Source organism: Serinus canaria, chromosome 7, assembly GCF_022539315.1.
Source record: "Serinus canaria isolate serCan28SL12 chromosome 7, serCan2020, whole genome shotgun sequence".
NCBI lineage: Eukaryota > Metazoa > Chordata > Aves > Passeriformes > Fringillidae > Serinus > Serinus canaria.
In genome coordinates this window covers 22,305,728-22,321,122 of record NC_066321.1, presented here as the reverse complement: position 1 = coordinate 22,321,122, position 15,395 = coordinate 22,305,728, and the positions used below count along the sequence as shown (strand labels likewise).

Genomic DNA, 15,395 nt, shown 5'->3' with positions numbered 1-15,395 from the left:
TAATGTTTTTTTCCAGGTAAAAGATAGAGAAATTAGAGGAACCAAGTTCGTTGTGGCAGGATTAAAAGAAGGTTGTTTTTACAAATTTAGAGTTAGAGCAGTAAATGCTGCTGGCATCGGAGAGCCTGGAGAAGTTACAGACATTATTGAAATGAAGGACAGAATTGGTATTTATCATTTTGATTTGGATTTTTAGTATCTCTAACTCAAAGTAAGAAAAGGAAATCATTGACTTTTTTTTTTCTCTTCCCTCAGTGGCTCCTGATATTAATTTGGATGCAAGTGTCAGGGACAGAATTGTTGTTCATGCTGGAGGAGTAATTCGGATCATAGCATATGTCTCAGGAAAACCACCTCCAACAGTGAGTTGGAGCAGGGATGAGCAAGCTTTGCCAGAAGAAGCCAAAGTTGAAGAAACAGCTATTAGTTCTTCTTTGGTCATCAGGAATTGCAAAAGGAGTCACCAGGGTTTATACACTCTTCTTGCTAAAAATGATGGTGGTGAGAGGAAGAAGACAGTTATTGTTGATGTGCTAGGTAAATAGCAGCTTCAGTGCTTGTGACCAAGTACAGTTTCATAAGATTCAGCATGTATGTTTCAATACTCCATTTTTTTCTTTTGTTTACAGATGTGCCAGGCCCAGTTGGAATGCCACTCCTTACAGAGAATCTAACTAATGACTCTTGTAAATTGTCATGGTTTACTCCAGAAGATGATGGCGGTTCTCCTATTACCAACTATATAATTGAAAAGCGTGAATCTGACCACAGAGCTTGGACTCCAGTGACCTACACAGTTACAAGACAGAATGCTACTGTTCAGGGACTCATTCAAGGGAAAGCCTACTTTTTCCGAATTGCAGCGGAGAATATAATTGGCATGGGTCCTTTCACAGAAACAACGAAAGAGATTCTCATTAGAGATCCAATAAGTAAGAATACTTTTGGTTTGGATAACTGTCATATGAGATTAATACACAGAAAGATTCCGACCATGCAGAAAAATTAATCTACCTTATTTTTACTTTATTCACAGCTGTTCCTGACCGTCCAGAAGACCTGGAAGTAAAAGCAGTTACCAAGAACTCTGTTACACTAACTTGGAACCCTCCAAAATATAATGGAGGCTCAGATATCACCATGTATGTTCTAGAGAGCCGCCTCATTGGAAAAGACAAATTCCACAAAGTTACAAAGGAGAAGATGCTTGATAGGAAATTCACTGTAGAAGGCTTGAAAGAAGGTGACACGTATGAGTTTCGTGTGAGTGCTTGCAATATTGTGGGGCAAGGCAAGCCATCATTTTGCACTAAGCCAATCACGTGCAAGGATGAAATTGGTATGTTTCTTTTTCATATTTCTTTTGAAAATAGTAATTACATTTACTGATTCCTTACTTTTTCATATTACTATTGCTGACATTCGTGGGCTTTGTCTTTCAGCTCCTCCCACACTTGACCTTGACTTTAGAGACAAGCTTATTGTCCGAGTTGGTGAAGCTTTCAGCTTGACTGGACGCTACTCAGGCAAACCTGCACCAAAGGTTACTTGGCTAAAGGATGATATTGTTGTGAAAGAAGATGACAGAATAAAGATTCAGACAACTCCTACAACTCTTTGTTTGGGGATAGTAAAATCTGTCCGTGAAGACACAGGCAGATATTGTGTAACTGTAGAGAACAGCACAGGATCAAGAAAAGGATTTTGTCAAGTTCATGTTGTTGGTAGGTTTTACTGAACAACAATATTGTCTGTGATTTCTATTGGTGATTAGAATTCATTGATTTTTATAAAATATAAGTATTGAAATGTGTTCTTTATTACAATAATTTGATTTACTGCTTTTTAGCTTCTAGTTATACTAAAAAGGTGTTTATTTCTTTTAAGCATATATTTAACTCTGAATTCATTTATTCAGCATGAATAATTTAATCTCTCTACATGCATTTAGAGAATCTCAACACTATAGATAGTGTTAATCACCAAATACATTATAAGCATTAAGGAATTATTTCCAGTATGTCAAAAATGCATTACAGAGGAATAACCCTGAAGTCTTGATTCCTTATCATAACTGTGATGTCAAGTTTCTAATTTTATACTGTATTTGCTGTATTGATAGTGTTTAGTCAATGTTGTTTTGTGAAGTTCATAAAAAAGCTTTGGTATGCTTTATTTTTTCTTGAACAGATCGCCCATCACCTCCAGTAGGCCCAGTTATATTTGATGAAGTCTTTAAAGATCATATGGTTGTTTCCTGGAAACCTCCATTAGATGATGGAGGCAGTGAAATTACAAATTACATAATTGAGAAGAAGGATACACACAAAGACTTGTGGATGCCAGTTACATCTGCCACAGTGAAGACAACGTGCAAAATTCCCAAGCTGCTTGAAGGAAGAGAATATCAAATTCGAATTTATGCTGAAAATCTTTATGGCATAAGCGATCCTCTCATCTCTGATGAGATGAAGGCCAAGGACCGCTTCCGTAAGCTTTCAGTTTTCAATTTTATTTAGATACTCCAGTCTTTATTCTGTTTGTAATGCTCATACTTTCTTTTTTTCTTCTCACCCCAGGTGTTCCTGATGCACCTGAGCAACCAATCATTAAGGATGTAACCAAAGACTCTGCAGTAGTGGTTTGGAACAAACCATATGATGGAGGCAAGCCAATTACAAACTACATTGTAGAAAAGAAGGAAACAATGGCTACAAGATGGGTCAAGGCTACCAAAGACCCAATTTTCCCTGGTACAAAGTTCAAAGTACCTGATCTCCTTGAAGGCTGTCAGTATGAATTCCGTGTTTCAGCAGAAAATGAAATTGGTGTTGGTGATCCTAGTCCACCATCAAAGCCAATTTTCGCTAGAGATCCAATCGGTAAAGTATCACATTTCATTTCTCATTGAATTTTTAATGCACTCAGTTTCAGTTTAAAAATTATTCTAATAGTTTCTTTTTGTCTCTCCCATTTCTTTATTGTTTTATTTTTATTACAGCAAAACCAAGTCCACCTGTTAATCCAGAAGCAGTAGATAAAACTAAAAATTCAGTTGATTTATCTTGGCAACCACCACGCCATGACGGAAATGGCAAGATAATTGGCTACCTTGTAGAGTTTCAGAAAGTTGGAGATGAGGAATGGAAACAGGCTAATCTTACAGCAGATTCTTGTCCTGAAACAAACTACAAAGTCACTGGTCTTACTGAGGGATTAACCTATAAATTCAGGGTCAAGGCAGTCAATGCAGCAGGCGAATCCGATCCAGCGCATGTTCCTGATCCGGTAGAAGTAAAGGACAGGCTTGGTGAGTTTAATAAAATCAGATAAGTTTGCCTAAGACCAGATTTTTTTTTCCTCACTTTGTAAAAACTTTGTATCTTTGATTCCAGAACCTCCTGAGTTGATACTTGATGCTAATATGGCCCGAGAACAGCATGTAAAAGCTGGTGATACCCTGAGACTTAGTGCTGTTATTAAAGGTGTTCCATTCCCAAAAGTTACTTGGAAGAAAGAAGATCATGAGGTCTCACCCAAGGCTGATATTGAAGTTACAGGAGTTGGCAGTAAGCTTGAAATCCGTAACACTGTCCATGAAGATGGTGGAATGTACTCCCTGACAGTTGAAAATCCAGCTGGTTCAAAGACTGTTTCAGTAAAAGTTGTCGTCTTAGGTAATCTTTTTGTGTTCCCTTTGTACAACATCTTTTTACTCTGTAACTGAAGATTAGGAAATAAAGGAATTTCTGGAAAATATCTGTAAACCAAGTTATAAACCAAGTTATATTTTTATTTTTATGTAAATATAAAAAATAGAAAAGGGACTAAAAACTACATTAAATATAATATAGTTTATCTTGAAATTGACAAAATTTTTAAAGAAATGCTTCGATTACCAAATAAATAACAGATTATATTTTTATCAATGTTAGATAAGCCTGGTCCACCCAGAAATCTGAACATCAGTGATGTTAGAAGTGACTCATGCTATCTCACTTGGATGGAACCAGAAGACGATGGTGGCTCTGTGATTACCAATTATGTGGTGGAGAGGAAAGATGTAGCTTCTGCACAGTGGGTAGCCATCTCATCATCCTCCAAGAAACGCAGTCATATGGCTAAATACCTGATGGAAGGCACTCAGTACCTCTTCCGAGTTGCAGCTGAGAATCAGTATGGTAGAGGTCCATATGTGGAAACACTTAAGCCTATCAAAGCTGTAGATCCACTGCGTAAGTGTTTTTCAGTTATATGGTTTGATTTTTTTCATATGGAATTTGGTAATTTTGAGGTTGTCCCATTGGTATGAATGTGATACACTGGTACCGTAGATTTTTCATCCTAGTAACAATTTTGGTTTTGTGTTTTAAAAGATCCTCCGGGGCCACCAAAGAATCTGCATCATGTAGATGTTGACAAGACTGAAGTTTCCCTTGTTTGGAATCGACCTGATCGTGATGGTGGTGCTGAGATAACTGGGTATTTGGTGGAATATCAAGAGGATGGTGCAGATGAATGGACAAAGTTCCAGACAGTCCCTATGCTAGACTGTGTTGTTACAGGCCTACAGAAAGGAAAAGTATACAAATTCCGTGTGAGAGCTCAAAACATTGTTGGTCTCAGCCTTCCAGATACAACTATACCAATTGAGTGTCAAGAAAAACTAGGTAATTTTTGTTTTTTCATGTTTTTTCACTGATTTTTTTTCTCTTTTTCTATAAGCACTTGCCCTGAAAAGATAATTTCCATTTTTCTCTAATTTCAGTACCTCCATCTGTGGATCTAGATGTGAAGTTAATTGAAGGTCTTGTTGTTAAAGCTGGCACCACAGTGCGCCTTCCAGCAATTATGAGAGGTGTGCCAGTTCCCACAGCAAAATGGGTTACTGATGACACTGAAATTAAACCAGATGGCAAATACAAGATTGAGACTGACAATTACTCAACTGTGCTTACTATCAAAGACTGTGTAAGAAAAGATACAGGAGAATATCTACTCACAGTATCTAATGCAGCTGGCAGCAAAACTGTGGCTCTGCACCTTACAGTTTTGGATGTTCCAGGCCCACCAACTGGTCCTATTAATATTCTTGAAGTAACACCAGAATATATGGTTATTTCTTGGCGCCCTCCTAAAGATGATGGTGGGAGTCCTATAATAAATTACATTGTTGAGAAGCGTCAATCAAAGAAAGAAACTTGGGGAGTGGTTAGCTCTGGAACAAGTCACACAAAAATTAAGGTTCCACGACTGCAGAAAGGCTGTGAATATATTTTCCGTGTCCGTGCAGAAAATAAGATAGGCATTGGTGCACCCCTGGATTCAGAACCAACAGTTGCTAAATACATGTTTGATCCACCATCCCCACCTGGTAAACCAACTGTTTATGATATTACAGAAAATGCTGCAACAGTGTCTTGGACCCTACCAAAATCTGATGGTGGAACTCCAATAACTGGTTATATACTTGAACGTCGGGAAGCATCTGGTAAATGGGTGCGTGTCAATAAGACACCTATACTTGACATGAAATACAGAGTCACCGGTCTCTTTGAAGGCAACACATATGAATTCAGAGTTTTTGCAGAAAACATGGTGGGCTTGAGTAAACCATCTCCAAGCTCTGATCCAATAAAAGCATCACGTCCTATCACTCCTCCTGGACCACCTATAAATCCAAAATTAAAAGATAAAACTAAAGAATCAGCTGATCTTGTGTGGACAAAGCCCCTGAAGGATGGTGGCAGCCCAATTCTGGGATACATTGTGGAATGTCAGAAAAGTGGAACTACACAGTGGAATAGGATTAATAAGGATGAACTCATTAGACAGTGTGCTTTCAGAGTACCTGGATTAATAGAAGGAAATGAATATAAATTCCGAATCAAAGCTGTTAACATCGTGGGAGAGGGAGAACCAAGAGAACTACCAGAAACTGTACTTGCAAAAGATATTCTTTCTCCACCAGAAATAAGCCTAGATGTGACCTGTCGAGACTTAATTACTGTCCGAGTAGGTCAAACAATACGTATTACTGGTAAGGTAAAAGGCAGACCAGATCCTGAAATAACATGGTCTAAAGATGGCAAAGTACTGTTCCAAGAAAAGCATGTTGAAATACTACATGATCTACCTAATGTTGAACTGCAAGTGAAGGAAGCCAAGAGATCTGATCATGGCAAATATATAATAACAGCTAAAAACAGCTGTGGACAGGCTCAAGGTTTTGCTATTGTTAATGTACTTGACAGACCTGGACCATGTCAGAACCTGAAAATCAGCTATGTCACAAAAGACTCTTGTATGATCTCCTGGGAGAGTCCAGTGGATAATGGTGGCTCTGAAATTACAAATTACATAGTAGAATACCGTCAACCCAATCAGAGGGGATGGTCAATTGTTGCCTCTGATATTACTAAAAGATTAGTAAAGGCAAATCTTGTAGAGAACCGTGAATACTTCTTCAGAGTTTGTGCAGAGAACAAAATAGGTCCAGGTCCTTGCATTGAGACCAAGACTCCTATCCTTGCTATCAATCCTATTGACAAGCCTGGAGAGCCAGAAAATCTTCACATTGCAGAGAAAGGAAAGACATTTGTATACCTGAAGTGGAGAAGGCCAGATTATGATGGTGGAAGTCCCAATTTAAGTTACCATGTTGAGAGAAAACTGAAGGATTCAGATGAATGGGAAAGAGTTCACAAAGGCAGCATTAAGGAAACACACTACATGGTAGATAAATGTGTGGAAAATAAAATTTACCAATTCCGAGTTCAAACTAAGAATGAGGCCGGTGAAAGTAACTGGGTAAAAACAGCTGAAGTTGTTGTGAAGGAAGATCTCCAGAAACCAGTGCTAGATTTGAAGTTAAGTGGGGTTCTAACTGTGAAAGCAGGCGACACAATTAGAATTGAGGCTGGAGTTAGAGGAAAACCACAGCCTGAAGTTGTATGGGCAAAAGACAAAGATGCCACAGATCTCACCAGATCTCCAAGAGTCAGTATTGAAAACACTCCTGACACATCTAAGTTTGTTCTCACAAAATCAAGGCGCACTGATGGTGGGAAATATGTGATTACAGCCACTAATGCAGCTGGTAGCTTTGTAGCATATGCTACCGTTATTGTCTTGGACAAGCCAGGTCCTGTACGAAACTTGAAGGTCACTGACATTTCAAGTGATAGATGTACTGTTACCTGGGATCCTCCAGAAGATGATGGTGGTTGTGAAATACAGAACTACATCCTGGAAAAATGCGAAAGCAAGCGTATGGTTTGGTCTACATTCTCTTCCTCTGTCCTAACAAACTATGCCAAAGTGACGCGCCTCATTGAAGGTAATGAATATATATTCAGAGTGCGTGCAGAGAATAAAATGGGCACTGGTCCACCCACAGAAACACATCCAATTATTGCAAAAACAAAATATGATAGACCTGGACGCCCTGACCCTCCAGATGTCACAAGAGTCAGCAAAGAAGAGATGACTGTAGTTTGGAATCCACCAGAATATGATGGTGGCAAATCAATTACAGGATACATTTTAGAGAAGAAAGAGAAACGGTCACTAAGATGGGTTCCTGTTACGAAAACTCCAATCCCAGAGAGACGCAAGAAGGTTACTAATCTCTTCCCTGGTCACGAATACCAGTTCCGTGTCAGTGCTGAAAATGAAGTTGGACTTGGAGAACCAAGCTTGCCATCTAGACCTGTAATAGCCAAAGACCCAATAGGTAAAATACCACAGCATTTTTCTGTATTATTTCAATGTTAACAGATTGCTAAACTGTACAGCTGTGTTCTAATCTGTAATTTTTACTTTCTTGCAGAACCACCTGGTCCTCCCACAAACTTGAGGGTAGTTGATAGCACAAAGACTTCCTTAACCCTCGGCTGGGGAAAACCAGTGTACGATGGTGGTGCTCCAATTATTGGATATGTTGTGGAAATGAGACCAAAAGTTGAGGGTGCTGACCCTGAAGCAGGATGGAAACGATGCAATGTTGCTGCTCAAGTTATTCATACAGAATTCACAGCTACCAGCCTGGATGAGAAGCAGTTATATGAATTCAGGGTTTCTGCCCAAAACCAGGTTGGCCTTGGCCGACCAGCAGAATTGAAAGAAGCTGTGTCTCCCAAAGAAATACTTGGTAGGTTTTCCCATCTTCTTTTGGGGTGTTTACATACAACACTTTATGCTTATTTTATTCAATGCGCAAAACTTTGCATTTTATTTCTTTGTCTTTCAGAACCTCCTGAGATTGAGCTGGATGCCAGCATGAGAAAGTTAGTCACAGTCAGAGCAGGATGCCCTATTAGACTTTTTGCCATTGTGAGGGGTCGCCCAGCCCCAAAAGTCACCTGGAGGAGAATGGGTATTGATAATGTCATCAGAAAAGGACAAGTTGATCTGGTTGACACTATGGCCTTCTGTGTCATTCCTGATTCAACACGTGATGACTCAGGCAAATATTCATTGACACTTGTTAATGCAGCTGGAGAAAAGGCTGTGTTTGTGAACGTCAGAGTTCTGGGTAAGTAATGAGAGAAATACCTCAAGACAATTCTAAAACAATTTTGGATATTACTTGCAGGAATATTTATTATCCTCAGGTGCAACAGTTTTTGAGCATAATTCTATCACCTAACACTAAGCCCCTCCGTGTAGACAGCTGTTGGTCCCCTTTAATTTTAACTTATTAAAGAAGAAAATACTAACAAAAAATGAAATTTCTTCACAGATACTCCTGGACCTGTGTCAGACTTCAAGGTTTCAGATGTCACCAAGATGTCCTGCCATCTTTCATGGGCACCTCCAGAGAATGATGGGGGTAGCCCAGTGACTCATTACATCCTGCAGAAGCGGGAGGCTGACAGGAAGACATGGGCAACAGTCACAGCAGAACTAAAGAAAACTAGTTTCCAAATCGCAAACCTTGTGCCTGGAAATGAATATTACTTCAGAGTAACAGCAGTGAATGAATATGGATCAGGTGTTCCAAGTGACATACCAAAACCTGTTCTAGCATCAGATCCTCTAAGTGAGTATGCCTTTATGTATATTTTAGGTTTAACTCCATGGATGTTTTCTGTTTGTTTTTCTCTAATTTTAGCAGATTTTTGCATTTTTTGAATTATTGTTTCTAAATGGAACAATGCTGCTAACTCCTCAAGTATAAACATAAGTATGTCTATATCAATTTCTTTCAAATAATATGATCAATGAATATAGTACCTTTGAAATTATTATAAAAGAGTTTCCATCTTTTATATATTGTTCTTGTTGAATTTGCATGGATATCAATATAATCAATGAATATAGTACCTGTAAAATTATTATAAAAGGGTTTCCATCTTTTATATATTGCTCTTGTTGAATTTGCATGGATACCATCCAGTATTCAAGAGTAAGAAAATCTTGGAGATTCAGTGTTTAATGTGTTCCTTTTTCCCCCTGAAAGGTGAACCTGATCCACCCAGAAAACTTGAAGTTACTGAAATTACAAAGAATAGTGCTACTTTAGGCTGGCTGCCACCGCTGCGCGACGGAGGCTCTAAGATTGATGGATACATTGTTAGCTACAAAGAACATGATCAACCAGCAGATCGCTGGATGGAGTATTCAGTCGTTAAAGATCTCTCCATTGTTGTGGCTGGTCTGAAAGAGGGGAAGAAGTACAACTTTAGAGTGGCAGCTAGAAATGCTGTAGGAGTAAGTTTGCCAATAGAAGCTACTGGAGAATATGAAATTAAAGAACAACTCAGTAAGTAACAATTTGAATACTACCTAAGATACTGCTTCAATAATTAAATGAGTGAGATACAGGGTTTGGAGTCACAGAGAGATGTTTGCTTTATGGAGTTATCTGGAGGATTATGGTTAACTGTACTGAATATTTTGACAGGTCAGGAAAAAATGAGAGTTGAACACTAATTCAGAATTATTAAATAATATTTTGGGTACAGTTTCAGTTGGAACTGGAAGAATAGAATTAGGGAGAAATAATAAATACCTTCAATGAAGTTCAGATTAAAGACTGGTAGTTTGAGAGATAAATTGGAAAGCTGGACCTGTTTTGATATAAGAGAAAATAAGTGTTTTATGTCTTAAGGTTGGTTGAGAATCTAAACCAAAAATTGTGGAGGACAGGTTGGCCTATTTAAGGTGGCAGGGTTCCTGAGGCACAGGAAGATGTTGGGTGAGGGCAAGATGAGTAGAATCTTCTTAATTTGGGACATGGGTAGAAAAAGAGAGAGGTACAGGAACAGGAGAATGAAAACTAGCCAGTGGAAGTAAGTACACCAAACATGCTGCCAGGTTTCTTTTGGGAATAAATTGATTTTTTGCAAAAGAAGAAGTAGGAGAAAAATGATTCAAGGATACAGAAAGACTGACTGTGCAAGCAGGTTTATCTCAGTAAGAACTTCAGTTTTCTTCTCTATGTTTCTTGTAGAAGGTCAGCAATAAGCAAGCGACAGGTTTCAGATAAAAAGAGAAATTATATTTTGTGCATTAATAGTGCACAAGTCTCTGCATAAATGTGTGTGAAGGCAATCCAGATTCATAAATATTCTATTATAAACTGTACAATAATACAAAGTAGGACTGGAATGGATATTGCCACCTGCAGAAACTGAAATTTTCCATAAGTGGAACCTAAATTAAAGAATTTCTAGTCATTCATATATGATTCCACTTCAAAAAGAAGCAGAGAAGTTTCACATGAAAAAATAAGAAAAAGTAAATTAATATGTCAAAGAAGTTGAATTTATTTGCCTCTGTGTGATTTTTTTTTTACAGTCCCACCTAAGATTCTGATGCCTGATCATGTTCACATTAAAGCTGGAAAGAAACTGAGAATTGAAGCTCATGTATATGGGAAGCCTCAGCCAGTCTGTAAATGGCTGAAGGGAGATCAAGATGTAGTTACATCCAGTCGCCTTGCTGTGCATAAAGCAGAAAAGTCTTCTGTTCTTATCATTAAGGACGTGACTAGAAAAGATACTGATTTTTATACTCTTACTGCAGAAAATAGCTCTGGCACTGATAGTCAGAAAATCAAAGTGACAGTCATGGGTATGTTCCATTTAGTTGTTTTTAAGTCCAGCTTTATACAAAGCTGGTTTTACTACATTCCAGTGGTTGCCATTTTATTTCATCCCTTTTTTCTTAATATACTTTTTTCCTGCAGATAAACCAGGTCCGCCACAGCCTCCATTTGATATTTCTGAAATAGATGCCGATGCTTGCACTCTTTCATGGCACATACCTCTTGAAGATGGTGGCAGCAACATTACAAACTATGTAGTTGAGAAATGTGATGTAAGCCGAGGAGACTGGGTAACAGCTTTGTCTTCTGTCACTAAGACAAGCTGCAGAATTGGAAAACTGATTCCTGGAGAAGAGTATATGTTCCGTGTTCGTGCTGAAAATCGTTTTGGCATTTCTGAGCCTCTTGCTTCTGACAAGATGATTGCAAGATACCCATTTGGTATGCCAGATTTTGATAGCAGCATTTCTCTATTTAAACTTTTTACTAAGAAAACATACAATTGATGTCTGTCTTCATATTCCTTTCTAGATGTTCCCAGTGAACCAAAGAATGCACGTATTACCAAGGTCAATAAGGACTGCATTTTTGTTGCTTGGGATAAACCAGATAGCGATGGAGGCAGTCCAATCACTGGTTATCTCATTGAGCGCAAAGAAAGGAACAGTTTACTGTGGGTGAAAGCCAACGACACCGCTGTGCGCTCCACAGAATACCCTTGTGTGGGCCTCATCGAAGGTCTTGAGTATACTTTCAGAATTTATGCATTGAACAGAGCTGGAGCAAGTAAACCTAGCAAACCAACCGAGTTTGTCACAGCAAGAGCACCAGTTGGTAAGCCACCCGTACCAATACTTTGCAATAGACTGTTTTCATTATAACTTTCAATATATCTGCAACTTATTCTGATCTTTATTTTGCCCTTCTGTTTGTACTTTTATGTTTATTATGACATCAGTCAGATTGCACTGTCTAGGTATGCAGTAAATAGGATCCAGTAATATTAAAGCTATTTTTTAATGTGTTAGTTCTTTTTTGGAAAATATACTATAATATATTTTTTATTTGCCATAGATCCCCCTGGAAAACCTGAAGTTATTGATGTCACTAAGAGTACTGCATCCCTGGTATGGACAAGACCAAAGCACGATGGTGGTAGCAAACTTATTGGCTACTTTGTGGAAGCTTGCAAATTACCTGGTGATAAGTGGGTTCGGTGCAATACAACTCCATATCAAATACCCCTGGAAGAGTACACTGTGACTGGTTTGGAAGAAAATGCTCAGTACCAATTTAGAGCAATTGCCAAGACAGCAGTTAACATTAGTCGACCTTCAGAACCTTCTGATCCAGTGACCATTCATCCAGAAAATGGTAAGGAATACAAAAGCATTTGATAGCTCTGGAAGGAGTCTGTGCATAGTTGGGAACTAACACTCACGTGAAGAATGAGACATTTATCTCCTACTAGACTGATTAATTTTTGGACTCTTTCCTTCCAGTTCCTCCCAGAATAGAGTTGGATCTGTCTATGCAATCACAGCTTACAGTAAAAGCTGGAACTAATGTGCGCCTGGAGGCAAATGTATATGGCAAGCCAATGCCAGCAATCACCTGGAAGAAAGAAGGAGAAGTTTTAAAGCCATCTGAAGGTCTTAAGATCACCACAAAGAGAAATCTTGCTACAGTTGAGTTGTTCAGTGTTAACAGGAAGCAAACAGGAGACTACACTATCACTGCTGAAAATGCAAGTGGATCAAAGTCAGCAACCATTAGGCTTAAAGTACTTGGTAAGCTAAAGACTGTCTATTAATAAACACATTTATAATTAAATTGTATAGCAAGAGATAGAACTATAACAATGTGATGTTAATTGTTCTAGATAAGCCTGGCCCACCAGCTTCTGTCAAAGTCAAACATATGTATGCAGATCGTGCAATGCTTTCTTGGGAGCCTCCTTTGGAAGACGGAGGTTCAGAAATTACTAACTACATTGTAGACAAGCGTGAAACAAGCAGACCTAACTGGGCCCAAGTCAGTGCCAATGTACCCATTACAAGCTGCACTGTGGAGAGGCTGATAGAAGGACATGAGTATCAGTTCCGCATTTGTGCTGAAAACAAATATGGTGTTGGAGACCCCATCTTAACTGAACCTGCAGTTGCTAAGAACCCATATGGTAAGAGCTTTGTGGAATGGTTTCATTGGTCACTGGGTTTTTTGTCTATACTTAAGAGTGTGAATGTAATTTTCAAATAAATCTCCACAGATGTCCCCGGACCTTGTGATCCACCAGTAATTAGCAATGTAACAAAAGACTTTATGACTGTTAGCTGGAAGCCACCAGCTAGTGATGGTGGATCCCCAATAACTGGATATATACTTGAGAAGCGTGAAACGAAGGCTCTGAACTGGACAAAAGTAAACAGGAAGCCTGTCATTGAAAGAACTGTTAAAGCTACTGGACTCCAAGAAGGAACAGAGTATGAGTTCCGGGTGATAGCGTTGAATAAGGCTGGACCTGGCAAGCCTAGCGCACCATCTAAAGCAGTGTATGCTCGTGATCCTCAATGTAAGCTAAAAGTCTCAAGATATTTTCCATTTTTATTTCCAAATATTATCATGCAGCATTTGGTATGCCAACTTTATGTTGTTTTAATTCCCAGATCCTCCTGGCCCACCTGCTTTCCCGAAAGTGGTTGATACCACTCGTAATTCGATAAGCCTGTCATGGAGCAAGCCAGCATATGATGGAGGAAGCCCTATCATTGGTTACCTGGTGGAATCAAAACGAGCTGACACGGACAACTGGGTCAGATGCAATCTACCCAAGAATTTACAGGCTACACAGTTTGTGGTAACAGGGCTGATGGAGAATACAGAGTACCAGTTCCGTGTTTATGCTGTCAATAAGATTGGATACAGCGATCCAAGTGATGTTCCGGATAAACACACTGCCAAAGACATTTTGAGTAAGTTCACTGAAAGCACATTGCCTTGTTGACTTTTGCTTCAATTTATGGGATGAGTTTCAAAGACACACTTTGTCACAGGTCACAGGCACAGATTAACTTGGAACATGTTTTTACTCAAAAAATGTGGGCTAACAGTGGCAAATTTGAAAGAAAACAGAGCATTTAGGAGCAGAATAGACTTGAGTTTTTGTCATGGTAACTTTTGTGATAACCTTTAACATGATGCTTTAATTACATGGGTTTTTTTCTTAAACACACAGTTCCACCTGAAGGAGAGCTTGATGCAGAACTAAGGAAAGTCCTTGTGCTGCGTGCTGGAGTGACAATGAGACTTTACGTGCCAGTAAGAGGACGTCCACCTCCTAAGATTTCATGGTCTAAAGTCGGTGCCAATCTAAGAGATAGACAAGGATTAGACATCAAATCAACTGATTTTGATACCTTCCTGCGTTGTGAAAATGTAAATAAATATGATGCTGGAAAATACGTCCTCAGTCTGGAGAACAGCTGTGGCAAAAAGTCGTACACCATTGTTGTAAAAGTACTTGGTAAGTTTCAGGGCTTTCCCCATTATAATATATTTGTTAACTTTTTAACTGTTTTTCAAAAGTCTGTTACTAAACCAAATATGGTGGTGTTGTGTTTATCCAGATACTCCAGGCCCGCCCATTAACCTGATTGTAAAGGATGCATCTAAAGATTCTGCCTACATTACATGGGAGCCTCCTCTAGTAGATGGGGGCAGTCCAATCACAAATTATGTTGTTGAAAAACGTGATGCAGAAAGAAAATCATGGTCCACAGTAACAACAGAATGTCCAAAGACAAGCTACAGGATAACTAACTTAGAAGAAGGCAAATCTTACTTCTTCAGAGTTTTTGCTGAAAATGAATATGGTATTGGTGATCCTTGCGAAACTCGTGATGCTGTCAAAGCTTCTGGTAGGAAAAATTAATCCTTTTCAACTTTTTTTTTTTTTTTTTGGTTAAATAATCTTTATTTTTAGCTTGAATGAAAACTTACTTTTCTTCCTTCTAGAAACACCTGGGCCGGTTGTGGACCTAAAAGCTTCAGCTGTAACAAAATCCTCATGCAATTTGGTATGGAAGAAGCCTATCAGTGATGGTGGAAGCCGTATTTCTGCATATATTGTTGAGGTCCTGATTGGTGAAGATAAATGGCAAGAAGTCATGCGGGGAAAGAACCTCCATTTTTCAATGAGAGACTTAAAAGAAGGCCAAGAATACACTTTCAGAGTGAGGGCCCAAAATGATGCTGGATATGGAACTCCATCAGAGATCACAATTGTAGCAAGAGATGATGTTGGTGAGAAGCAAGATCATTTATTCAATGCTTTACTTACCCA

General features: G+C 38.8%; 1 protein-coding gene across 1 annotated transcript in view; it reads left to right on the top strand.

Moving 5' to 3' along the window:
- The window catches only part of TTN (titin), a 238,989-nt gene that overhangs the window by 174,601 nt on the left and 48,993 nt on the right, over positions 1-15,395 (top strand). The window contains exons 250-276 of the mRNA XM_050976633.1: positions 17-167; positions 256-537; positions 630-932; positions 1,037-1,339; positions 1,443-1,724; positions 2,191-2,490; positions 2,580-2,882; positions 3,002-3,310; positions 3,396-3,677; positions 3,936-4,235; positions 4,377-4,670; positions 4,769-7,735; positions 7,832-8,152; positions 8,252-8,536; positions 8,744-9,043; positions 9,464-9,766; positions 10,804-11,079; positions 11,195-11,494; positions 11,585-11,887; positions 12,128-12,427; positions 12,556-12,843; positions 12,936-13,232; positions 13,323-13,625; positions 13,720-14,025; positions 14,289-14,576; positions 14,680-14,970; positions 15,068-15,355. Coding sequence (XP_050832590.1) covers positions 17-167; positions 256-537; positions 630-932; positions 1,037-1,339; positions 1,443-1,724; positions 2,191-2,490; positions 2,580-2,882; positions 3,002-3,310; positions 3,396-3,677; positions 3,936-4,235; positions 4,377-4,670; positions 4,769-7,735; positions 7,832-8,152; positions 8,252-8,536; positions 8,744-9,043; positions 9,464-9,766; positions 10,804-11,079; positions 11,195-11,494; positions 11,585-11,887; positions 12,128-12,427; positions 12,556-12,843; positions 12,936-13,232; positions 13,323-13,625; positions 13,720-14,025; positions 14,289-14,576; positions 14,680-14,970; positions 15,068-15,355 — 10,525 coding nt within the window. The remainder of the gene's footprint in view (positions 1-16; positions 168-255; positions 538-629; positions 933-1,036; positions 1,340-1,442; positions 1,725-2,190; positions 2,491-2,579; positions 2,883-3,001; positions 3,311-3,395; positions 3,678-3,935; positions 4,236-4,376; positions 4,671-4,768; positions 7,736-7,831; positions 8,153-8,251; positions 8,537-8,743; positions 9,044-9,463; positions 9,767-10,803; positions 11,080-11,194; positions 11,495-11,584; positions 11,888-12,127; positions 12,428-12,555; positions 12,844-12,935; positions 13,233-13,322; positions 13,626-13,719; positions 14,026-14,288; positions 14,577-14,679; positions 14,971-15,067; positions 15,356-15,395) is intronic.